This window comes from Spea bombifrons, chromosome 5 (assembly GCF_027358695.1).
Source record: "Spea bombifrons isolate aSpeBom1 chromosome 5, aSpeBom1.2.pri, whole genome shotgun sequence".
Lineage (NCBI taxonomy): Eukaryota > Metazoa > Chordata > Amphibia > Anura > Pelobatidae > Spea > Spea bombifrons.
Window position 1 is genome coordinate 71,222,656 of NC_071091.1, and position 25,856 is coordinate 71,248,511.

Genomic DNA, 25,856 nt, shown 5'->3' on the forward strand with positions numbered 1-25,856 from the left:
TTTGTACTGTGAAAGAACAATGGATTCACATTTTGTAAACAATATATATTTACAGGATATTAGTAATCTGTTTCAAAAATTGTTGCTGTACAACTTACTTCATATTATAACCAGGCATTATGAAAAACAACCATATAATAAAAATATCACTAGAGCTCAAGAGGAAATGTTCAATGGAAAGTACTAATTTTATTAAAATTATAGAATTGTACGACGTCTCAGACATCTATAAAGGAACTCTATGAACTTTTCACTCTACTAATTAACATAGGAAGATGGCCCAGCCACCTCTCTCCCGGCTAAGTAACATTAAGTCCTCACACCCTACCATACATTGCTCAAAACGAAAGCCAGCAGTGTTCATGTGACACCAAGTATCCCTCTATTTTTGCATTTTTGGTTTAAGACATTGGTTTCACTTTATTACATTTACAAAAAAAATGTTAAAAATAATCAGTCTAACAGATATAGCCTAGTTTATTGCATTAAAATAAACATTTCACTCACCACTGGAACAGGAAACAAAATTCTCGTGATTGTGTGATTAACACATTTTAGATCACTCTTCTTGACATCTTTGACACACATTCAAATGATGTGCTTTCATGATAGGTTTATCTACCCATAACTTTATAATTTAGTACGCTACAAACCAACTGCATGCTGGCACACACATCCAGCGTCATGATCCCCTATCAGCACCGCTGTTCATTTGTGTGTTATGCTGAGAAGAGAAGGATGGAAAGAGAAGATCATTAAGTAGAAATATACTTAGATCAAAATACTCAGCTGTCGTCTATGAGTTCAGTTGTCAGATTGGTGACTCCTCGGTTAGTGTTTTCATTACTTTTCTTATCAAATGCAGTAAACCTTGCTATATCTGTGACACATAAAATGCCATGAATGGTATAGTCAGGACAGCGTGCTGCACAGATTTCAAAATGTTAACAAGCTGTGAGTGGCAAATGACGTTTGTCAGTGGTACCTGAGTATCTGCAGGAAAACGCAATACCGCGCGCACAAGAATTCAGTTACTGCACTCCACTATTTTCAGCTTTAGATTTAAATTGGAATCAGCACTAGTTTCATCCAATAGCAAAAGTTGGATGAAACTTTTATATTTTAATTTTGTGCAGGTTGTCAGGAATTAAGACTCTGCATAAACTATCGGAAAACATTTGTTATTCCACATTGCCAATCTCCAGACGACTCCTGGACAACTTCTTCCAAATCTAATGCTTGGCTGATGTCTTCACCTTCACCTTCATCTGGCTGCATGGAGACCTCTTCTATAAGATCTAGAAGAGGAAACAATGCACTCAACTTTGTTTTACTAATGAAAATGTTCAACCCAGAAATCAAACACCATGATGCTTGGAGAGTTCTAAGACTCAACTAAGAAAACAGATAACTTTGGCAGTTTGTGAAAAGTTAATTATTTTTTTTAAACAAGACCACCACTGGCCCTTACGAGCTGGATTTGGATAACATTGTACTAAGAAAAAAAGCAGTACCTTACTGTGAAGAATAAGATTTAAGTTTTTTGAGTTGCTTTTTTATATGTATTACATATAAAGATACAGATAATTTAGTAAGTATTAGGTGACTGTATTGTGATGTTTGTGGCACTTGCTGCTAAAGACATAAACAACATTAATGAAGATTACATTGTATAACACACTAGAATCATTTAGCATTTGTTTTTCTGAAGGACTGAACAGATGTCTTTGCCTTTCTGAATTAACCAGGCAGTATTACACTGATCCATTACAATCTCTCCTGATAATTACGCTTCCAGTAGTTAAAATAAATTATCCTCAGTAATCCCCAGCACAGCTACATACGTACCAGGGTAGGCATGGGTGCGCTTCATGTGAAGCTTCATATTACATTTCTGTGAGAAGGTCATTGAGCAGTAATCACATTTGTAAGGCTTCTCCCCCGTGTGCTTCTTCATATGCACCTGTAGGGCACTCTTTTGGTTGAAAGCTTTCTCACAAAGTGTGCACTGAAATGGACGCTCTCCTGTAAGCACATCATGTACTTGCATTACAGTAACATACAAAAAACACCATATGCAGTTTTCACAGAAATATAAATACTAAGTGATATAAAACATTTGTACTTATTACCTGTCATAACAAAACTCAGATATTTGCAATTGCTTATTCACTTCCCGAGACGTTACTTGTTGGGAGCAAATGTGAGACAGATGGTCAGTAGTTTATTTAATATGTAGAATACAATTGCAGGGTAAGGATAAGGGCACTAACAGTACCTACTTAACCATCTCACAGGAGACCGGAATGAGAGTAGTCAGAAACAAAAAGAGGCCAAAAATGAGGCCAAATTCAGGAAATGGTGGTGTTAGGACCAAGCTAAAGTGGAACCAGGTAATCAAATGGCAGTCGAAAGAAACCAGAATGAAGTAGAATGAAACAATGAAAGAGAATGAACAAAGTAAAAGTTAATGGTTTCTTGATGCACATCACCAATGAACATTAGTAGATCAGTTGCCTCTGTCATCACAGGTCCAGATTTGATGGAACACCATCTACCAGTTTAAGGGTAGGGAGTCTTCGGTCTAGTAGGTATATGCAGGGTACTGCTAGACAGTACCGTATTTCCCCATGTATAAGACATTTCGAAAAATTTGGAGTGTAAAAGCAGGGTACGTCTTATACAGTGGTTGTAGATGTTTTTTTCCGCTTACCTCTGTGTTGCTCAGCAGCGTCTCTTGTTCCGTCGAGGAGACACAGGAATCCAGTGGCGTCACATGAATGTACATCACATTACATGACTCTGCTTCATTCCTGCTCCCCTGGGCAGGACAAGAGAAGTTCACTCAGAGTTCGAGCAACGCAGAGGGAAACAAAGTCTGCGAGCGGCACTGGAAGATCTGCAGTTCAGGTAAGGGTGGGGGAGGGTGTATGAGTCTGCGTGAATGAGGGAATGAATATTTGTGTGTGATAGCATGGATGTGTAAGTAGGGGGGACAGGGTACAGGGAGGCTGAAAGTGATGTGCATGTGTTGGCTGCTTGTGCATGATAGGAGTGTGATTGCTAACGGCAATCACATTCCTATCATGCCCAGGCATTACCAGATTCCAGCACAGCTAACATCACACTCATCCTGGAACCTGGGCATGAAGTGTAATTTTCGGGTCCCAAAATTACGGTGCGTCTTATACATGGGACCGTCTTATACATGGGGAATTACGGTAGAAACCACTGATAAAAGGAATATACACTTATCAGCCATACCATTATAACCACTGAGAGGTGAAGTGAATAACACTGATAATCTTGTTATCATGGCACCTGTCAGTAGGTGGGATATATTAGGCAGCAAGTGAACATTTCATCCTCACAGTTGATGTGTTAGAAGCACAAAAAGTGGGCAAGTGTAAGAATCTGAGGGACCAAGTGGTCCAAGGAAGGAAAAGCAGTGAACCGGCGACAGAGTCACTGGCGGCCAAGGCTCATTGATGCATGTGCGGGCAAAAGCTGGCTCATATGGTCAAATCCAATAGACGAGCTACTGTAGCTCCAATTGCTGAAACAGTTTATTCTGAGGTCACTGGGAGAGGTTTTTATGCTTAAACCATGTAAGTACTGACACCGGAGATTGAAAGCCTGTCAATTACCAACTCCTGAGCATTGTTTAAAGTTTGGCCACATGTGCCTGATGCACCCATGACCAACCACGGACTCTCCCACCTAGGTGTCATTGCAAAGTCTGCACAGAAAACCAGGGGTGTCGTCCATGGTGCGTAATTCGCTTTCCAGGTACATGACACAGGTTTTAAACAATATTTTTTTGCTCAAACACAACTATCCCTTGGGACATTTTGCTTTTATAAAGCTTGGCAGGTGTTTTGAAAGTTACAATGATACTAAGTTAACTACATCCAACCTAACATAGATAATGTAATAAAGAGGATCTACAATGTAAAACATGACTGAAATGAAAACCTGATACAGCTTTAGTTACATGGAAGAAATATTATTTCATGTTGAACTTTACTACTGAATGATATTTAATCAGCAGAAATGTTCTTAGAAGAAATAATCTTTTAGGCTACAGTATATCATTTCAATTTAAAACGAGGTCAGGTGCTAATTAATCATGAAGGCATAACTACATAGTGAGGATCTTTTTGAAGATGCTTTTCAGAAGCTTATGAACAGTGTTAACAGTTCTGCTAATTGATCTTAAACAGTATCAGAGGCAAAATCAACTAGCAATTTCCACTCACTTGTTGTAGTGCCAAGATGTAAGGTTGTGTGCGCTTTTAGGAGGTCCGTGACCAAAATATCTTTTTTTATTTTTAATTAATATATTTTATCTGTGTTTTGCTGGTATTTAAGAAAGGTCTGTTTGTAGGAGTTTTTCAAACACTTTTACTTTTAGGGAAAACTTATGATTTCAGCAGTATCATTTTTAGAAAAATGAGTAAAGCAGGAGCATGGTGAAGCATTTTACTTGAAAGTAGTTAACTCAGGAGCTCTGAAAACTTTACAAGAAAAATAAAAGTGGTCAAATTGTAATGTTTTTTGCTACGCATCTGCAGGAGAGTGAGAATTTTAGAAATGCCAATTCATTTTATTTGTTATTCACCTTATGCTTTTTGTTCATTGCGTAATAATACCTAATGTAATACTGTCCCAATATGGCAGTATCTCAGATTAATTGAATTTCATATACAGCTAGGCATACAGCTAAATCACTTGCTTATTTTTAAGTACGGGAGATTTCTTCTTTGGCTTCTCATATTATGTGGCAATTATGTGAGAATTATCTACATCTAACATAATACAGCATACATAAACTAGCTCTCACAGAATGCTGAAAACATTTTTGTTTTTCAGTTTAATTATATTTATTAAGAAGATGAAAGCTTGTGGGAATTGATATGATATAAAGCGTGCAGATGTACTCATATAATTAAATTATAATCAACGTTTCTTAGATGTTCTTCAAGAACAGTAGAATGCAATTCGTGCGCACTCTGGAAAATTCTCCTTTAATGAAGAAGGGAAGGTAATTTCTCCTGATTGCACAGCAAAATGGATACTTGAATTTTCCCTGAATAGCCTGTTTGTCATAAGGCCTTCTGAAATAATTGGCACATTCAGCATAATCCTGCGATGCTTTAAAAATACTTTTAAGACAACAGACTTTTTAAACAGGGTTTCCACGCTAGAGTCAAAGAAGACGAGCATTGATTGATATTTATACAAAACACTCTATTAGCTAAGCACTTCAGGATCTTGCTTAAAAATGCAGCATACATATCAAGATGTAAAAGTACACCCGATCAACCAGCAGGATTCATAAACAATATTGGCACAAAAGGATGCATTGATAAACCACATGAACAAAGCTGGTTCTTTGTAACTCCAGTTCTCAATCACAATGTGCGGTTAAGTGAACTGGAAACTAACAGAACCAGCACAGTCTTTGTGTCATGGACTCAGCGGACATTACCTGTATGAATACGACTGTGTCTTTCCAGCTGGCTTGGCTTGGCAAACGCTTTATCGCATGTGTCACATTTAAATAATTTCGGCAATTGGGAACTCCGTGAAGGACCGGGCTGGTGTGTCTGCATATGCTCCTGTTGGAATTATAGACACCACATATTAATATACAAGAACGCATACAATAGTTAAAGTGGTTATGTTAGGCAGTGTTGAAACATAGAGGAACGTGATTCAAGCCTAATTACAGAATCCCCCCCCTTGTTAAAAAAAGGGTATATGGACAGAGGTGAGTCCGAAATAGTCCTACTGAAAGACTATAAAGAACCTTTCTCTCCTACCTCTATTGCAGAATAAGTGAAAGAGCTCTTGGTATTACTCTTAATATGCATTTGGTACAATAATGTGTCTAGAGACACGCGACGATAAGAAAAGTCTCTCTACTCAAACCGGATCTCCAGTAATGGGTGGGCCGGCAGGGGGTGTAGAGCTTCTCCTGGTGACACTGTCTCTTATTGCAACTATTCCCTGTAATTCCTATTTTTCATTATACTAACATAAGGCAGGCATATGGCTTGATGGTGGAAAGGCATTAAAGGTCAAGTCATTTTTCATTATTACTTTTAAGTGAGACGCTCTCTTGAACGCTTTATTGCACAGGTGGCAGACATGAATTCTTTCTTTGCCGTGAGCTTCTTTGTTGTGTTCTGCCAATATGGAGGCTGAAGGAAAGTAATGATTGCACTCAAAACACTGATGTAGTCTGCCATCTTTCTCAGCCTGACTGTTCTTTTCCATGTGGGCATCATCAGAAACCTATTATCAGAAGTAACATATCAGAAACATGTTCAACAGAGATAAAGCTCATAGGCCTAGTACTTTTTTTATTTCTTATTTACTGCACTCCATGCTTTATAAAAATGATTATCACAATCCCGATAATGTAATAGTACTGGACATGACATCGAGCCAGAAGAGTTTTAGGTACTTTGTAGTCAACGGGCTTGATTCAATTCCCAGGGATAAATCACAGCCATTCAATAACCATTCTCACATAGGTTTCAAACATTAGAAAAATAACAGTAATACCTTTAATATCTATTAAAAATAAGGTCCTATATATCTCTATTTTTATACTAAAGCTTTCCAGTGTGCTCTCAGAAAAGGCTGCCATTCAAAGTGGAATTTCTATACTTAAATAAAATAAAAGGCTCTATCATGCTGCAAATTCTGCAACAATTGGCTACACCGTCTCTGAAAAACAAAAAAGGTAGTGATCCAAGGCATGTGTTTTGCCTCGCGCACTGTTTAATAGTAAACATTAAACACTGGATATTGGTGATAAGAAGAACAGAAGATCATTTAAGGGCTCCATTTTTCAACAATTCACAAATAATAATAAAGACGTTTTATTTTTCTAAAATGTGGGTATATATATATATATATATATATATATATATATATATATATATATATATATATACACATATACACACACACACACACACACACACATATATACATATTGTCACTTTTCCAATATGGAAACTTCCGTTGGCCGCTATGATGCCTGTCTAACTGGAAGTGGTAACACAAAACATACAAATAATAAGTTTAAAGGCACATTCAGCTTGACATTGTAAGTTGATCTTCTAATTCACATGAGATGGAACCTTCATATTTTTATCCGTACGGCTCCAGTTACTAATGCTTTGTCCCTTAAAAAGAAAATTATTGGAAATTGTACTTTTTAGTTAAGTAACTTTAAATTCTATTACACTAAAGGTATGCAAGTTTGAGGCTTTCCTAAGATTTCTGACCTTTTACTTCCGACAGATTTCTTCCTAATACATAAGGTAGAATTTCATGGCAACCATTCGACCCATCTAGTCTGACCGTTTTTCCTGAAGTAAAGACTCAGACCTTAATTGGTCATTGGTCTCATTTTAGACTCAGGATTGCCATATGCCTATCCCATAAAATTTTTGCTGGGAGCATATTCCACTTATCCACCAGCCTCTCAGTAAAGTAAAACTTCCTTACATTACAGGTAAGCGTCTGACCCTAGTTTTAGATTGTGACCTCTTGTGCTAACATTTCTCTTCCTTTGAAATAAGTTTCCATTGTGTAGCTTGCTAAATCCATTTACGTATTTAAACGCCACATATCTCTCCTTTTCTCCAAGCTATACATATTGAGATCCTTTAGTGTCATCTAATAATAAAATCAAAACGTTAATATCCTTCAGGAGATGGGATCTCCAGAACTTGAGAAATATGGGTTTACTAGAAAAAGTCAAAAGGTATACTTTAGCTGCACTTCTTCCTTGGGACACACACACACACACACACAGACACACTATAAACTGGTGTTGTACCTGGTAGCTGAGCTCACTGGTGTTGGTGGTGGGTTGAGATGCATGGCTCACCAGAATGACCTGTTGGGAACCAGTGCCATTTTGTCCAGATAAACTGCTATCTGAAAGGATGCCAGGGAACGGCTGACTCTAATGGGAAACAAACATGGCTTTAATACAGGTTATGAATAGCTAAATGACAGATAGACTACTTGTTCTATAGCCTTTCCTAAAAAACAAAACTATTTTAATTTAGGTATTCTGAATAAAGCCATCTGGAGTGAAATACACCATGGGTTAGCAATGTTCCAACCAGATGAAAGGGATTCAAAAGCAAATGATACTCTCCCTACTATGTAATATTATTAGTGTTTATTTCACGTGTGGATACCAGGTGCCATTCACCAGTTATATTTTCTGGTATTGTGTTCTGCAGCCTTGAATTATATTTCCTAGATACAAGGCAAAATGACAGCCTGATGAAACTCTTTACACCCAGAAGCCTCTTTGAATTAGAGTTAATGTCTTCAGCAGTTCAGAGACTCGGTTTTCACTTCAATTGGGCTTCTAGAAACGAAACCTTACAAGCAGTGCCAATTAACAGCTCCTCGCTACTGTTATTTCCCGTGACACACGTAACAATTCATTTATGTCCAGTCACTCTTTTGCTAGAACATCACTTATTAGTTTAAGCTTATGCCAACAATGTCCCAGCTATCACATGCCTAGCAATGTCTGCATAACACGCTAAAAAAGTGTTATAACACAAGCACATTAGTCTTGCGTAGACCGTGTTTATAGTCAGCATTATGCCGGCATCTAACGATGTGTATTTTGTTTTATCCATACCTGCGAAGTGATATTTAAGGTGACGGTGTCAAGGCCTCCAGACAGCATGCTCTGAGTGTCAGCCAGGGTTAGCGTTACAGTCCCATCCCCACCTACTCCTGATGACACTACCAAATTCTGAGTGGATACAGGGGCTTGAGCTATTGAAGTGGTACAAGGAAGGCTGCCAGCAGATGTTGTCAACTCTACATAAATAAGCATATCAAAATAATGTGTTACCATCTATTGAGCCCAAGTAAGATATCAGCGAAGATTCCCTGTCCTCTACCTGCAAGATTTTAACAAACCGATCTCCTAAGATAAAAAAATAATAATCTTCATGGTTCCTCTATAAAGATTGTTTTTTTTATTTGCACATAATAAAATAAAAATATTTTTAAAAAATTATGAATAGAAGTAATAATTAGGATTTGTTATAATTGCTCTTTTTTGTACCGGTTTGTCTTAGTCTATAAATTCTAGTTTTGACATACTCCTTGAATATATATGTAATGTAAGAAGCGCTGCATAAATTGTTGGCACTACCATATTTCCCCATGTATAAGACGCATCTTTTTTAGAAAAATTTGGGGTCTAACAACTGGTTGCGTCTTATACAGTGGTTGTAGATTATAGAGGGGCGGCACATTTCAAACGCCCCCACAGCATTTACTACTTTCCAGCCCCCCCCTGCAGTCACACTGATGATTGGCCCCGCCCATTTCTGCATCCCAGTCCCTCCCTGCAGTCCCACTGATGGTTGGCCCCTTTCCTTATAGCGTCCACACTGCTCAGCAACTCAACTAAGTATAAACCTAATATTTTTGGCTGCTGAAAGTTAGGGGAGGTGAGGGTTAATCTAGGAGAAGTTATGGTTAATGGGGTGTTTAGGGTTAATCTAGGGGCAGTTATGGTTGATGGGGTCTTTAGGGTTAATTTTGGGCAGTTAATGGGAGTGATGAGGATGATGAGGATGAATTTTATGATGAATAAAACTTGAGTTCGATAACTTTATGTAATTGAAAAAACAATTATTTTTTTAAATTTCGGGCGTCTTATACATGGGGAAATATGGTATATATACAAACAATAATAATAATAATTATAGTTATCATTTTTCTCTTGGTTTTAAACTGTTTTACTACAAATATTGTGGCTATATCACATGCAACCCCCCATAACAAATTTACCCATCCAGCTGAACCCATCTCCTGCCACATGATCTAGAGACCCCTGGGTGCATGAGCTGAAAACGCTCCTATTGATTTTTGCTGGTTTAATGAATGACTATTAAAGTACTTACAATGTGCTTTCTTTTTTGGTTAAAAAAAAAAAAAAAAAAACCTAATATGAAAAAAGGGAAAATAAAAGGAAAGCAATGAGGAATATCCCAACCCTTTATTCTCTGCACTCTATGCCTATGAACTTAATTTGAAGCATTTCATTAGAGAGCTTTAGTGAGCCCTTACCCTTACAAAAAAAGTTTTGCAGTTACTGAAAATGTTACTAAGAATTAAAGTGCCCAGCGCCTGCAGCAGTACCTGAAGTGGTAGTTAATGCCGTGCTTTGTGATAAAATGTGATCACTGCTAAGCGACAGGGCACTCTCAGTTGACTGGGTGCTAATTGTAGGTGTGTTAAGTCGCAAGTTCCCATTTAGATCGCTGCTTCCTGAAGAGCCAAGCCCCACAATATCTTGACCTAATAAAAACACAAAGAACCATAAAAGCCTAAGAGACTAAGAGAAAACAGCAGAAAACAAGCAAAAAAACAAATATAGTTTGTTTTGGAATCAGGGCAGAGAGGAGAGAACTCAAACAGGGCTACTTTTCCCCTATTATGTTCTGCAAGTATTTTTTTCTGATTTGCAGTCAAAATGCTATGTGAAACTATTTTTGGAATTTAAAATGTGTATTAATGTAAGATATGCGAGAATGGGAAAAGTGTTCACAAGGTGTTTTTGGACATCTTTTTCGCCAAGAATGGTACAGAAATAACAGTACTTAAAATTCTGCCTACTATGTTCAGAACAGATGGATAGATAGAAAGTGATCTAGACAAACAGCTAGACAGACTGAACGACAACAGGCCACATTAATATAAAAGACAAAAGGCAATTAATTGAACTAACCAGATATGGTGAGCGTTATCTCCTGTGGCGAGCCAGTTGCTGAGGTCGGTGTGGTTCCAGTAGCATGAGCCAAGACATGGCTGAGACTAGAGTTATTAATGGTCAGTGTAATCTCATGCTGTCCGTTTGAGGTAGAGACCAAACCTTGGGACGTCATCACCTGAGAAAGTTCCTGGCCAGCTAAGTAGGAAGAAATATTACTTATTTAGCACAACGGGCAAACCAAGAGATGAATGGAGAGTAATCCAAGCACTGGCATATCAACAGAAGTGGTAGAGGCTAATACAGTGATGGAATTTTAACATGAAAAAATACTATGTTTAACAATAATACATGCAAGTCTTACTCTGTTCCAAAAGACCATGTTCAATCTGATATTATGGCACTGTGCTATGCACTACTATAACAACAGATAAATCAAATGACAATGGCCTGTGATGAAAATTCAAGGGCAAAATATTGCCCAAAAGCAAACGAATTAACGAATTAGAAAAAAAAACAAGGGAGACACCAGACAGATAAGTAGTGACCCAAAATGACATTTATGGCACCTCTCTCTGTTACGTATGGCTGAAACTTACATGTTGTAGTGGAGGTTAGTACGCCGTCTTGCTCGGCCATAGACCCAATGGTGAGATTAGAGGTGGATGTGGTGGTGGGCTGCAGAGACAGGCTTGCTATGGGCTGAATGACTACATTAGCTGCTACTGGACCGTCGCTTGTCTGCAGGCTGCCAGCTGTCTGGGCAGAGGTGTGATCTCCAGGGAGCTGCTGAGGGATAATGCTGCTGTGCTGCAGAGTCTGCTGCAGAAGGCTGGGATCAATCTAACAAAACAGAGGGGTTAGGAAAAAAATTTGAAAAGTGTGCTTTTCGTCTAATCTGGTCCATCTCATTACACTTTTCGTTACCTGTAGTGTTATGTTGTTTATACTTGTAGCATCTATTCCAGAAATTTGGACATTCTGGCCAACAAGATTGGCAGCAAGCTGTAATTGGATTCCTTCCAGGGTGGCCAAGCTGCCATCTGAGAGTGACACTGTTAAATCCCCGCCGGCTGCAAATTAGAGAGGAAAAAAATAAAAGTAAAATAAAAAGTGTACTGAGCTGTAAACATACTGAAAATATAGTAATAGAGAGCAGAAATAAATAGTTTTGAGTAAACTTTGAGCTGTCCCTTGTGGTCAGCAACAGCCCTGTCTGACTAAAAAAACATCCTACCATATCAACACGATTGTTCTCTTTGGATAGAATTCTCTTTAATATTGAACACTTTGTATTTTTTGGCTCAGAAACAAAAGTAATCTGATTTGCAGACTAAGTCACAGGTTTTCAAGTCTGATGACTTTTACCTGATCTACTCACATAAACATAGGTTTTGCTTTCAGCTGTATCATCCAAATTAGCAGAGACTCCATATCACATGTGATTACGAGGGCAGATAGTAACAGCTGCCAAAGAAGGAAGCTTGTTGCTAAAGTTTACATAAAAAAAAAAAAGTGCCATCAGATCTGCCAGTTCTATAAAATGTTGCAAATCGGTGGTTGTTCAGATGTGTTCCCAAAATACCTAAATATAATTTCCCAACAATCAAATAAAAATGTGTGGTATTAAAAATATTAATTTTTCTTGTCCATTCTGTCTGATTAGCGAAAAAAAATGTCCTCGTTAAAAGTCACCTTTAAAGGGAGTAAAAAACCAAACCGCTCACCTGATACAGAAGCTGGCAGAATGGCTTGTCCCACCAGTCCCTGCGGAAGTAAGCTTTGATCAAACTGACTGGAAAGTACAGAACTGTTGGCGATGTAGACGCTTGGGTCTGTTGCAGTAGTGTTAAGTAGGTTGATTGACTGAAGCGGCTCAGCAGTGGTGGAAGTGGTACTGGAGACTGAAGCGGCAGCTTGGGAAAGATGTCTGCGTGCCACGGGTTTCCTGATCTTTTTGGAATCTGCTTTGTAATGACATTGTATGTGAGTCTTCCTGCGTCCAGATGTGCGGAAGCGCATATCGCAATGTGGGCACTTGAAGGGCTTTGCTCCCGTGTGGAGGCGCATATGTACTTTAAGGCTTCCTTTGGTTGAAAATGAATTGGTGCAAACGTGACAATTAAAGAGCTTCTGACCTGCAAATAAATAAAAAGTATTTCGGTAAAAGAGGACAGCAATTTCTAAACACATGTAGTTATATACTGTAGATGTCTCAGGCCAATGGTGCAGGTGGGACACTCAGGTTCAAGGAATTCCAACCTCGGACTCTGCTCATATCAATGTCTCAAAAAGACATGTAGAAGAAAAAGGGGCAAAGCTGGGAAAGGGGTAAATACATACTCTGCAGATTCTTGCATGTCACTTCATCGGTCACTGGTTCTTACATAAGTTGGCAAATTCAGACTGATGTAAAATGGTTATCAACTAAGAAGAAGATAATCAGCTCTATTCCTAAATGTTATTCAGAGTTATACGACATTATAGGTCTCCAGGGAAAATTGCGCTGTTCATTTCAATATGAGAGGAAATATAATCAGCTAATGAAAACGAACCGACACACAAAATCACCAGTTCTCGGTAACACTGGTATACTTTGCATCCACAGCAAAGTTCTTCTACATGGAAAATAACCATTTGCTAGTGGTCTAGCGTTAATTATAAACAATGCGGACTTACGTGTATCGAATGTGATGACCAATTGCAAGAAGTGTAAAAAAAAACCAATACAGACAGATAAAAAAACAACCCAGACTGCGTTGGCATATTTGTGTGTTTCAGAGCAAAAAGGCTAATGTCATTAAGTAGCAAGGAGAGTTGAAGGATGGACAACAGAGAGACAAGGCAAGTTACTAATAGAAAGACAAGGCTTGTATAAAATAAATAAAACATAGAAATACCTTCTAAACCCAAAAAGATAGGTATGGCAATAGTTTTTTTATATTTAATTAATTTGATATTAAAGAAAAAATTTTCTTGAAATATACCTAACATATATGTTGCTTGTCTTTGTATTATTTCCTTATATTTAATTTGTTTAATTAATCAATACATACATATATTTTTCCTAATTCAGTGTTTGTATTTTTTACTTTATATTATTGTTTCTTCACACATATATGTATGATATATGTATATTTATTTAGCGCTGTCCATTTTTGCTGGAATAATTTGATATTATTCCAGAATTTTCTAGGACAATCATTAATTCTAAGACTAAGAGTGTTTTGGATTACTTAAAGCGATTAAGATATCATGTGCATACATGTGAAGTTTATATTCCATGTCTTTTTCTTCTCTCTCTAGCTAGTGGTTCAATTGTTAATACATAAAGTGGAGATACGGGACATCCCTGTCTTGTTCCATTCGAGGATTTAAACCACTCTGAGGTTACACCTGGGCCAATTCTTCGAGCCGTAGGTGAAGAATAAAGGTGTTTTTTTAATATATATAATTATTGCCCATTACAACACACACATATACGTGAACATACATTTTTGTTTAAAGAATGGGGTCAATTTATATGTTTCTGGATGCGTTTTTAGAAGGATTAAATAAATCGACTGAATGACGCAAAGTGCTCAAATTTTGTTTTGATTTTAATGTACTAAATGTCATAAAAAGTATCAAGGAGAGTGCCCCAAGGCTCTGGTTGTTAGAATTCAGCAAACATTATGAGCTTCCCCTTTGTTCCTACGCGACATGAAATTTGTATTGTGTAAAGTCAACAGTGGCAGACTTTTTTATTCAAAGCTTCTCATCCTCTCAACGTACGTACTGATCTTTTGAATGATTAATATTTTGGAAACAACCTGACCATGGAAGGAGAATTGAACCAAACATGATTCCTGCATTTTGAAACAGAATGATACACTTGTTCAGTAAATACAGCGTCAAGAAAAAGAAAAGGAACCGTTTGGAATTACTTGGTTTTCTGCAATAAGTGTTCATTAAATGTGATCTGATCTACATCTAAGTCATAAGTAACTATTACCGTATTTGCTCGATTATAAGATGACCCTAATTATAAGACGACCCCAAAAAGCTGAATATTAATTTTGGAAAAAAAGAAAAAGCCTGAACATTAGACGACCCTATAGGAAAGAAGTTTTACTAGTAAATATTAATTCATGTAACCTATTTTTTCATATTTAACCCCTTAAGGACAATGGGCGGTCCCTAAACCCATTGAGAACAATGCATTTTGAGCCTGTACATGTACGGGCTTTGTCATTAAGGGTTAATAAAAACTATGATTGAGAAAAATATTTGTTTTGTTTTTATTTCCTTTTATTTTCCAACCTGCCCCCCAGTTATGCACATCTGCCCACAGTCTTGCCACTCTACCTCCCTGATATGCCTTTAACCCACACTCTGGCTACTGATTCCACTCTAGATCAGACTCTAGGCACTTTCGTGTTGCACAGAGATGCCATAAAGTTAACTTTTCTAAAACCCAGAACTCACATAGCATGTTCTTCAAGTTGAATAACCCTATCATGTATGCGAGTATAATTAAACACCAGAGAGGTAAGACGGGCATGTGTTCTTTGCTATTATTGTCTGTGACACCAGCTGTCAGAAGTACACATTGGTTTTGCAGTAGAAACCTACAAAACCCATAATCCATCTCTCTTTCCCATCCAAACCCACCTGCATGTGTTTTCACATGAGAATCCAACGTTGACTTAACGGTAAAAGTCTTTCCGCATTCATCGCACTTATATGGTTTCTCCCCAGTGTGGATACGTATGTGCCTGAAACGAACCGAAAGCCTATCGTTAAAAAAATTGTAAAATGGCAAAATAAAATTTAAAAAAAGGACAAATCATATTTAATTAAACCATAGATACAATGACATTTTAAGGTCAACATTCCAAAAAAAAAAAACAAAAACGAAAAAAACACTTTTCCTTTTATCTTTAGACAGTTCAACAGAAAGTTATGAATAAACCGGACAATACAAGATGTCTCTCCCCTACTTCTACCCGTTAAGCATATACTCTATTTCATTTTTGTCTGCTAATTTTTTTTTTTTTACTTGTTATGGCTTAAGTGAACTAGTGCAACTTTCCAACCCACATTTTGTGAATATAATAATGCAATTATCTTATTTTCACTCTGTTAGCAACCAAATCACACATTTCTAATATATAACTCCAGCTAAACTAAACACAATATAAAGTGTGCACATCCCCAGCCAATCATTACAACACAAAGCATGTTTTGTAGCTGCAGTATGAAGACGCCAATTTCAATTACAAAGCAAATAAAAAATTGCCAGCGTTATCCATTTAATTTGTTTCTTCCAACGCATTTAGTCTATTTAATGTGTCGTATCGATCTGAGCCAGCCAGTAGGGATCATGCAAAGTTTTCAACGTCTCGTGAAAAAAAACCAAAAACTTTTTATTTATACTCTAATTTACACCTTAATAATTTACCTGCTGCTCAACAGAAAAAGGAAAAATGTATCAGAGATAACCACATCATTTGCAATTAAAGCCTCATCATTCCGGAGCAAATCCTATCATCAAGAGAAGCGGTAGAGCGAGTGTTATTTGCACGGTGGCAGTAATCACATAACGTGAAGATGCAATCAGGAATTGTCAGTTACAAAATAGCTCAGCAAATTATTTTACATAAATACCCTTCAATAATATGCAATGTTTGTATGAAATGTTTTCGTAAATATCGACCGTTTGTCACCTCTAAATAACACCCCCCTTCTTTCTGTAACTCATGAACTCAGTGATATATATTCTGTAATTAGGCGGGCGTCCATGTAGCTAGAAAATAAAATATAAATTCCCACCTTGATGTAACGTTTGGCGCATAAAATATGCTTGATGTTAGAATAGCATTGAGTAACAAGGTGCACCTACCCTGGCCCCCTTTAAGGCTGGACGTATTAACCACAATCATTCCAATCGACTGAAAGGTACCACTACACGTATTTGTCAATGTCATTACAAATTACCACGCCTCTGAGCTTCTCCTGCCTCCTAATGTTAATGAAGTCCTTTACGCGGTCATCTGTCAGTGTCCCTGACCCTCCACGGTACAAAAACCTAGGATAACTAGCATGCAAACTCGCTTTAACACCCACACTGCACTCTTACACATACACACTCCTCTCCCTCTCCCAGGCACCACTAACCCTTGGGTCACCCCTGACACTTCAACACCATACACTGACACACACACACTCAAATATCATATGCTAACACACACTCACCTTAATGCCATAAAGTGACAAACAACGCCATATGCTCATGCATACCAGCACCACAATCTAATACAGATGCGCACACACACACTGACTCTAATGCATTTTATATACATGAACAAACACACATATACACCGATCAGCCATAACATTATGGCCACCTGCCTAATAGGTGTAGGTCCCCCTTTTGCCGCCAAAAGAGCCCAGACCCGACGAGTTGCGAGGTGGGACCTCTATGGATTCATCCTGATGCCATGTGTTCTCCAAGAAAGCAACGCACCCAGCCATCTACATCATGTAAAAGAAAACGTGATTCATCCGACCAGGCCACATTTTCTTCTATTGCGCTTCCATTCACCGCTTTTTCTTCACTGGACCACTTTTGACCAGGAACACCCCACAAGAGGAGCAGTTTTGGAGATACTCTGTCCTAGTCTAGTCAACATATTTGGCCCTTGTCAAAGTTGCTCATATCCTTACACATTTTTCCTGTTTCTAACACATCAACTTTGAGGCTGAAATGTTTACATGCTGCTTCATATATCCCACCCACTTGACACAATAACAAGATTATCAGTGTTATGCACTTCACCTGTCAGGGGTCATAATGTTTTGATGTTTTGGCTAATTGGTGTGTATATATATATATATATATATATATATATATATATATATATATATATATATATATATATATATATGTGTGTGTGTGTGTGTGTCATTCTTCAGAGGAGGCTCATTCTTTTTGTCCTCTATCAGCAGTCTAACAGATTGAATCAGACCTGGATGCATTCCCAAAATAATTTCATGATCCCATTTTCTTCCTGAATAACCTCTACACAGTTGAGTTGTGAAGAAATAAAATGTCCTGACAGGGATATAAATTGAGACCCAATAAAATGTTAATTTCTCCTGTAACTGCTTTCTCCACATTATGTTTTAAGAAACTGTAGATCCTACCTTGTACTAGGCACTATTTCAGACAGTGACACAATTTCTCAACCTGGCCCATAAACTTTTCAAATTGCAGAGTATTTTACTAGTGCACTAGACATAAGTTCAATTTATATTGTGGTTAAGTGGAAAGGCATCTCTAATGGCAATTCTGCAACAAAATTCAAAAAATCAGCAGGAACGCTGCATTGGTTACTAGATCATACATTTTTGCCATTTCATACAAGAAACACTGCTTATTCGTAACGCCAACAAATGATTAATTGAAGAGGGAGTGACTTTGCTACATAAAAACCACACAACTAGATGAATAAATTCTTAATTGATTCAATACAATCAAATTATCATCATCCAAGCAGTCCCACCTTTAGTCTCATTTAATTTCAACCTAAACTCAAAAGGACAGAGCTCTCTTCTCTTAACATGTGTTCATCTCATTCATTTTGTATATTGTCAGTTTTACTTTCACTGTTAATTTTCACTCTCCCCATTGTAATAGTTCTAAGGAATCTGCTGACACGGTATAAATATAATGGAATGATGTCTCACTTCTACATGGTCAGAGACACAGAAGAACAAAAGGAGACTATTCACTAATGGGAGGATTGACAGGATAGTTGCCTCCTTGTCTTCACTGTACATTATAAAGGTTCAACCCTCTGCTGCAGGAGGAGCTTGGTCGGCCCTGTATAATGCATAAAATCTGCTCACCCTTTGAATGTTATATTATACAGGGCCAGATCAGTCATTTCCACTGTCCAACAGTATCCATTGCTCCAGCAGCAGACCAGGTGCTGCCGTAAGTGTCTGCCAGCTGAATTTGTGGAGAAATTTATACTGGCCATCCGATACTTCTAGATTGGATGCACCAATGTGCAGCTGCCAGCTGAATATGTCCGGTTGCAAGCCGGGGCCATCTCATCATACCCAGTCTGGCCCTGTTTGGTGGTCATTGGCCTTACAGTGCCAAGTCCGGCCTTGGAGTTGGTCCCTTCATAATGAATATCCAAGTAAGGGCGTTGAAACCACAACTCTCCTTTTAGTGAGTTGGTCCCAAAAATTGGGACAGTATATTTAAAGAGACAAACATACTCCCCCAAACATACATACATCGGAGACAAGCACTGCAAGTAGAGTCAAGTATGGTAAGTGCGAAGAACACATAAGAAACCTGAAGATCTCCCAAACACTATTTATCAGCCAGAAACTCAAATGCAAGGTGAAGGGAACCGCACTATATGCAGATACTCATGAGGCTGGTTTGCTTTATAAAATACAATAAAAAAAAAAGCAACATGTACCTGATTAGGTCACTGGGCTTTTTGAAGCTTTTGGGGCAGTATGTACAACAGTTGGCAAACTTGGGCTCAGTTTCCATCTCCGCCTGTTTGTCCTTTATCTCACTAATGCGGTCTTTCTCTGCTGCTGACTGAACCAGGACCTTTTCAGAAATGGTGGCCCCCTCAGGAGGGTGAATCTTCGCGAGCTCCGCAGTTTCCTCTTCGGTGAAGGTTATTACTCCATGTCGGGATTTCCTGGAAGCTGATCTGTCCGCGTTTTCATCCTCTTCTTCAAGACAAACATCTCCTGCCAATCGAAGAAACAATGTTAAAGAAGTTGGTCAGAGTGTGTGTTCGCATGTGTGTGTGTTTGGCATTCATGGTTAATTGAAGAACTCCCTGTAAATCCAGTGTCACGCTTGTTTCTTAAGCATTCAAAGCAGGAATGACTTTCTTCACATATGCGTAGAATTGTATTTTTTCTATTCTAACATGAGTGTTAATTTTTCCTATTTACATTTAACACCTGCTTTAAGTTTCATGAGCAATAGGTTAGATTAAATTAGTGTTTTTTCCTCTTGTGTACATGAAATCAGCTCTCCATATACTGGATAGATTTTTATTAACTTCAAGTCCTTTATTCCCCCAACCTTATAACCCCTCCATTGTTCATAACATAACTATTATAAATGTGTTACAATTCCTCAGAGAACTTCTTCAGCAGGAAGGGTTGAGCTGGCCACCATTATACATATTTAAATAGTTGAGGAGGCTTTGAAGAAATCTCACAGATTTAACTATAAATTATACAGGACTATACTAACTCTCCCTGTAGCAGAAGTCTATCGGGGGTGGCTTTTTAAAGCTAGTGAAGTAAGGGAGTTGAAACCGAAACTCTCAGGAAAAACTCTGAATAGACCCCCCCCCAACTCTTAGGCATATTATTTTCTTGTCTTAAAAACTGAACGCCATTTCAAATTAGAGCTTATGAGTTGGGGGTGCTTTGTGGAGGCGCCGTGGGTCTTCGGCACTGGTACCCTTGGCGGATCTATTGGTGTGCTGTTGTCGTCAGGAAACACCGGAGGATTGTGGGTGTTGAGGCCGTTGAAACGCTATTGGCATTTCAAGGTAGCCTCAAGGAAGTATAAAGATCTGTCCCTAACTATATGAGAACAAATAAGTGGAATGAACAGATGTTGGTAAGACTTTTCCAGTCTGTCATACCACCTGCATGTGTTGTTTATCTTGAATGACTCCAGGGTGCCCATATTCCAAATTAACCACGACAAAGACTAGAAGCTTACAGCTCAGCTAGCAACACACGATTCCATGGCACTCATATCACAGTACTGTAATTCACTAGATTTACCATTAGAGATTGTACAAAGCATAGCGCAACGGGGTTGCTGAGCTACTTTCGTACCTTCTTCCCTTGTTGTTCCTTCGCTATCAGAAACAAGAGCAGCAGGAATATTTTGATGCTTTTTCATGTGTTTTTTACAGTGCACCATGGTCCTGAAGGTTTCTTCACAAAATGGGCATTTATAAGGTTTCATGCTTATATGCGTTGACATATGGCGAGTTAGGCTCCCATTAGTAGTGAATGCTGCATTACATATGGTACAGCTGTATGCTTTAACTCCTTCAACAGAAGAGACAGACAACAGCATACTTAGAAAGGCAGAACTGTTGCAATCAGAACATCGCATTTATACAGACATTTACCTAGACTTTACAATTAAGCAGGGCTTTGTTACATTAGCCTAAATATCCTATTTTAGATATTTTAGGAAACTTTCAATATATATGATCCAGATTCCCCATTTTTTAACAAATGGGCAGACAAAGTCTGTAGTAAGAATACACCTGGATATTTTCACTTGGATATTTTCTTTTTCGAGTAGCTTACCTGTGTGTGTCTTCTCGTGTGACTTAAGGACGCCTGATGAAACAAAGCCCCGGCCGCACATTGTGCATTTATAGGGCTTTTCTCCGGTATGAGAACGAACGTGTTGCTTCAAATGGCTGGACTTCTTAAACCCTTTATTGCAATATTCACACCTGTAGCAAACATAGCCATACATCAAAGAAATCACTAACTTTCACGGCAAACTTCCCTGCATTTGAACATTTCTAGTATGTCTCTCTTTGCTTTTAGTCCTCGCAAGATTGTTATGCCTTTTGGAACAGTTACTAACCTGTAGGCACGTCTGCTTTGATCATCCGTGGATTCTAAAAATTGCGTGCGCTGGTTCTGCAGTTCAATTCCTTCATGAGTCTCCTCTTGTATTAGCTGTGCGGCCTAATAGCAAAGACATATTATGCTGTTAAGTGTATATTGAATTTACACATTGCATATAAGCATTAACCTTGGAGAACAAATGCCTCAACGCACAAAAAAAATTAAATAATTAAAAAGGAGTTACAATAGGCCTTTAGCCTCATGTCTACATGCAAATATCTCAGGGAACCTCATCAATGAATAGCCATGTAACCATAATTTGGCTGACAAGACACCCAATGCTTAGAACACAATTAGAGCCGGTTAACTGACGTTAGCAAAATACTTGCACATGTTTCTCAAGTCTAGACGATGGATCCATATTCAGGAGCAAAACTTACTTTTTAGGTTCCAGGGAAAAGGCACATCCATTGATCGTTATATCAAAAATACTAACCAAAAAAAAAAGTTACACAATATTTTAGGAGCTCAAGATTCCTGGCAGCCAGGTTTTCCTAGCCCTGTATTTTCACATCTCACACTAACATGGTCTCTGGGGGTAGGAAGGTCACAATCTTACTTACCATGTCAGGTTATTTAGAAAATGCACTAACTGCTTGGATTACAAACTCAAATATCCGCCCCAATACTCATGTCATGGAATTAATGGGTTTTAATTAAAGCCAGCATGTAAAAAGGTATTATCTTTGACTAAGGACTCTGATACGGCTACATCCACTATCCTTATAAAAACAGCAAACATATTGGTCATGAAAAAGCAAACACACTATGTAACAAAATAAAAAAGGAAAAGAAAAGAGGAAAGGGGGATAGGGAGGAAAATGTAAAATATCACTCACTACATTAATGGTGTCGGAGGTAGGGACTTCCAGAAGAGCTGGCTGTTGGTAGCTGGTTGACAATGCTTGAGACTCCAATGTGCTCGAGTCCTGCAACTGCTGCACAGCTGGGAACTGGGCTTGGTGACTGAACCCGTCGGTTACAGAAAAGCCTACTGAGAATTGGGTTGGAAGCTTATAGGTTACCAAAGTATAGGTTACCAGACATCACTCATATTGGTGAAAACATCTATTGTCTTAATAATGCAATAAAAGGATTGATAATAATATTATAACCTCCTACCTGCCTAAGTATCATACACTATAGCTTATCATTCATACCAATAACGGGCTACAATGTATTGTATCCATTCATTCGCTTATTATCATGTATATAGGATATTTACAAGCCATACATCTAGAATTTAACAAAAAGCAGAAATGATAATTTTTAGAGTACGCGATGTGCTCTTTCTTTTATTTTGTGTAACTGACATACACATTGGGAGGCACTGTTAGGAAAAGAAAAGGAATATTTCTATGCCTGGATCTCTTCATGGGTTACGTAATGATCTCTATTACACTAATATATGAACACTCTATTCCAAAGGATACGATATGAAAGAAGCTCAATGAATAGACTGCTAAAGACATTTCAGTGGGTCCTCTCGCTAATTGGCATTTTAGTTTTTGGAGAGGGGGTGAAATATTCGCTGTTCTATTGTTCCACCACAATTTTCCTCTTAATATTAACAAGAGGAAAAAAGTTTTCATTTTTCAAGGATGTTAACTCAGCATGCCAATTTTTGGAAAGGTTATTATAACAGTTTTCTGGAGATTAACCATGAAAACAAATGTATAATGATGATGATGATGTCAGTACCCTAGCTAGTCTAAGCCTTCCAAGCTGAAGCCAGGAAGGAGAAATGTCTCAGCCTGTAACATCAGACCATGGCTGCTGGATAAATAGTTGAGTTTTTACACTGAAATGCTGCTTGCATTTGCTCCAATTATCCCCAAAAATGTTATTCTGCTAAAAATAACTTAAATATCTGACAAAATAAAACGTAGCTGGAGAGGTTGACAGAGTCTAATTAGAAAAATATACCTTGTGGAAGACCCTGCTGGTCAAAAGACTGAGGCTGTAATCCCTGGGAGTCATATTGGGTGATGTTTTCCTGCAGAGCATGTTGGGAAGTAACATACCTGTCTAAAACATAAAACATTTTTTACTAGGGAACCAGACTGAAAATGTTCAGTGTGTTCAATGATGTCGGCATGCATACACGGAATTCAATACATTGAGAAGATATTGCAAAAAGTTTTGACTACTTTACTGTTTGAAAACATTATGCTTTAAAGTACAAGATGTTCCTCAGCGCAGTGTTTTTAGTGTAAACTGCATTTTCAATAAAATAGACAACAGACATACAGCCATGAAGGCAGAATGAGAGTTTGATTGTACATTTATTTATTTAACTTCAGATGTAAGACTTTTACATGTAGCGTTATACATGCAAGACATCTGTTGTAAGTCCCATTACCCACAGAAAAGGAAGACAGAGTGCCACCATGTATGGAGTATGTAGATGACCATGTAGTAGTAGCAGCCTTGGCTGGTATTCTACTAGCATACATCCGATTGGCTGTCGCTACTCATATTGACTTCAATGACCTAGAGCATGTACAAGAAGCGTACTTAAGCATGCTTACTGGCAATACTTTGTGATTTCAGTAGAGGAAGATAAGGGAGGAGAAAAGGACAGAAGTAGAATTTCCTCGCTCCAGTAGCTGAATAATATCTGCACCAGTTTCCATGCAATATAATGCATTGGGGTTCATGCAAAAAATGTCCCCTTAAATACATAGTCATCCTATGCTCAGTGTCAAATATTACAAATTAATCCAAGGATCTCATGTCATTCAATTTCGTTTACCTTCATCAGTTTCCAGAGGCTGGTCAGACAGAGTCTGGCCCAATGCAGGTGAAACAGTATCCAGAACTGGTTGAGGACTTAGCTGTAAAATGGCTTCCTGTTGTGAGACAACATTGCTTGACTGATGGAGTCCATCACCCTCAATCTCCACCTGTATCTGATTAGATACGTGGATCTGGTCTACTGTTGTTTCTTCTGATGCTGCGGGCTGATGCTGCTGGAGCTGGTGGGCCACTTCATACCTGACATAAGGAAAGGTAATCCATGAAATGTACTGTACAATTTCTATACATCTAGTACAAATAAATATACAGTATATATATATATATATATATATATATATACACACACATCAGGAAATCACATAGTAAAGGGTTTAAATAATAAAACATTAGGACATATATTTGGAATAAGTCATGGTCTACATGATTTGATGGAACAATTAGACGAGGACAACAATGTACAAAGTAGTATGTCCGAACTGAGAAATCTACACCCACACATTTTGCTTTCTGAGTAAATGGGGTATGTATAGTAGTTTATAAGTAGTTTTAAATGGGGATTATGGACCTTGGAGTTCCAGCTAAATCAATATGTTTTTAGATATGTAGGTCTCCCTCATCTATATCCCACAGACACATCTGGACAAAAACACTTATTATGTTTTATCTTTCCTATTAATAATAATGAAACAAACTCCTTAACTGTCCACGAGGAGCACACAGAATGTAAGTTGAGAGCAATGACACTTTTGTTTGCCTTGAGTAACGAACATGACTTTGATTTACAGAAACTACGTTGATGACGAAAAAAGACATGTAACAGCAACAACCAATGCTTAGAAATCAGGACATTCCAGCCACGTCAATGCAAGAGGATCAGATTATTTTTTTCTTGTATAAATAAAGATAATGATAAGCCCGGGTCTGCTTCTTTTTCTATCCTTCAGTAAGTCTTGTAATTACGTAAGAATGAGTAACAGAGCTTCTGAGATTGCTCTGTGATAAGAGCTGTATATGACCTTCTGTACGTTAAAATCATCCTCGCCCAAGCAGTCACTCATGTTCTGTCTCATTCCCAGCAACTTCCTAATAGACTTTTGCTATATCTTTGTCCCTGGCATTCAATAGTCGGAGTTCACAAGAATATTGCCGTTTCTAAACCTTATTGCCCTTGGTGACTGTGCTTTAAATTCAAAAAGTAACTTGGTGACCCTCCACTAACAGGGTTTTGTCACATATGGTGGAGAGTGAGGTTAAAGGCTCAGAAACAGCAATATTATCATGAACTATGTCTTTTACTTGCAAGTGAAAATAAGAAACACCCAAAAACAAAATCATATAAAGCCTCGCTCCCAATTAGAGCCTGCTCTGGCTACATTTTGCTGACCCTGACTGGCTAACCCAACTATCCACTAACTATACCTGTTGGCCAGACCCAGCTAAGCCAGGCTCTGGAAACCCTCCCCAGACAACACACACACAGGTCCAAGCAGGTAATCCCACACTTGGCTCGGGATCCTCTTTTCAAGGCCTCTTCTTGCCCTGGGAGCACCAAGGAACTTCCTCTCCCCTCAACAGTCTCTCTGAGTCTGTGGTCTGAGGGAGCTTAAATGTC

The 25,856-nt window shown here is 38.2% G+C and overlaps 1 protein-coding gene across 1 annotated transcript in view; it reads right to left on the reverse strand.

Annotated features, from left to right (window-relative positions):
- Positions 1-1,074: 1,074 nt before the first annotated feature.
- Positions 1,075-25,856, reverse strand: part of ZNF236 (zinc finger protein 236) — a 52,301-nt gene continuing 27,519 nt past the window's right edge. The window contains exons 15-33 of the mRNA XM_053468307.1: positions 24,240-24,481; positions 23,411-23,512; positions 22,324-22,478; positions 21,441-21,544; positions 21,152-21,303; positions 20,666-20,884; positions 19,264-19,549; positions 15,434-15,537; positions 12,508-12,918; positions 11,708-11,853; positions 11,380-11,623; positions 10,799-10,978; positions 10,210-10,368; positions 8,690-8,874; positions 7,862-7,990; positions 6,106-6,300; positions 5,492-5,621; positions 1,849-2,025; positions 1,075-1,298 (exon numbers count right to left, since the gene is read on the reverse strand). Coding sequence (XP_053324282.1) covers positions 1,165-1,298; positions 1,849-2,025; positions 5,492-5,621; positions 6,106-6,300; positions 7,862-7,990; positions 8,690-8,874; positions 10,210-10,368; positions 10,799-10,978; positions 11,380-11,623; positions 11,708-11,853; positions 12,508-12,918; positions 15,434-15,537; positions 19,264-19,549; positions 20,666-20,884; positions 21,152-21,303; positions 21,441-21,544; positions 22,324-22,478; positions 23,411-23,512; positions 24,240-24,481 — 3,454 coding nt within the window. The 3' untranslated portion in view covers positions 1,075-1,164. The remainder of the gene's footprint in view (positions 1,299-1,848; positions 2,026-5,491; positions 5,622-6,105; positions 6,301-7,861; positions 7,991-8,689; positions 8,875-10,209; positions 10,369-10,798; positions 10,979-11,379; positions 11,624-11,707; positions 11,854-12,507; positions 12,919-15,433; positions 15,538-19,263; positions 19,550-20,665; positions 20,885-21,151; positions 21,304-21,440; positions 21,545-22,323; positions 22,479-23,410; positions 23,513-24,239; positions 24,482-25,856) is intronic.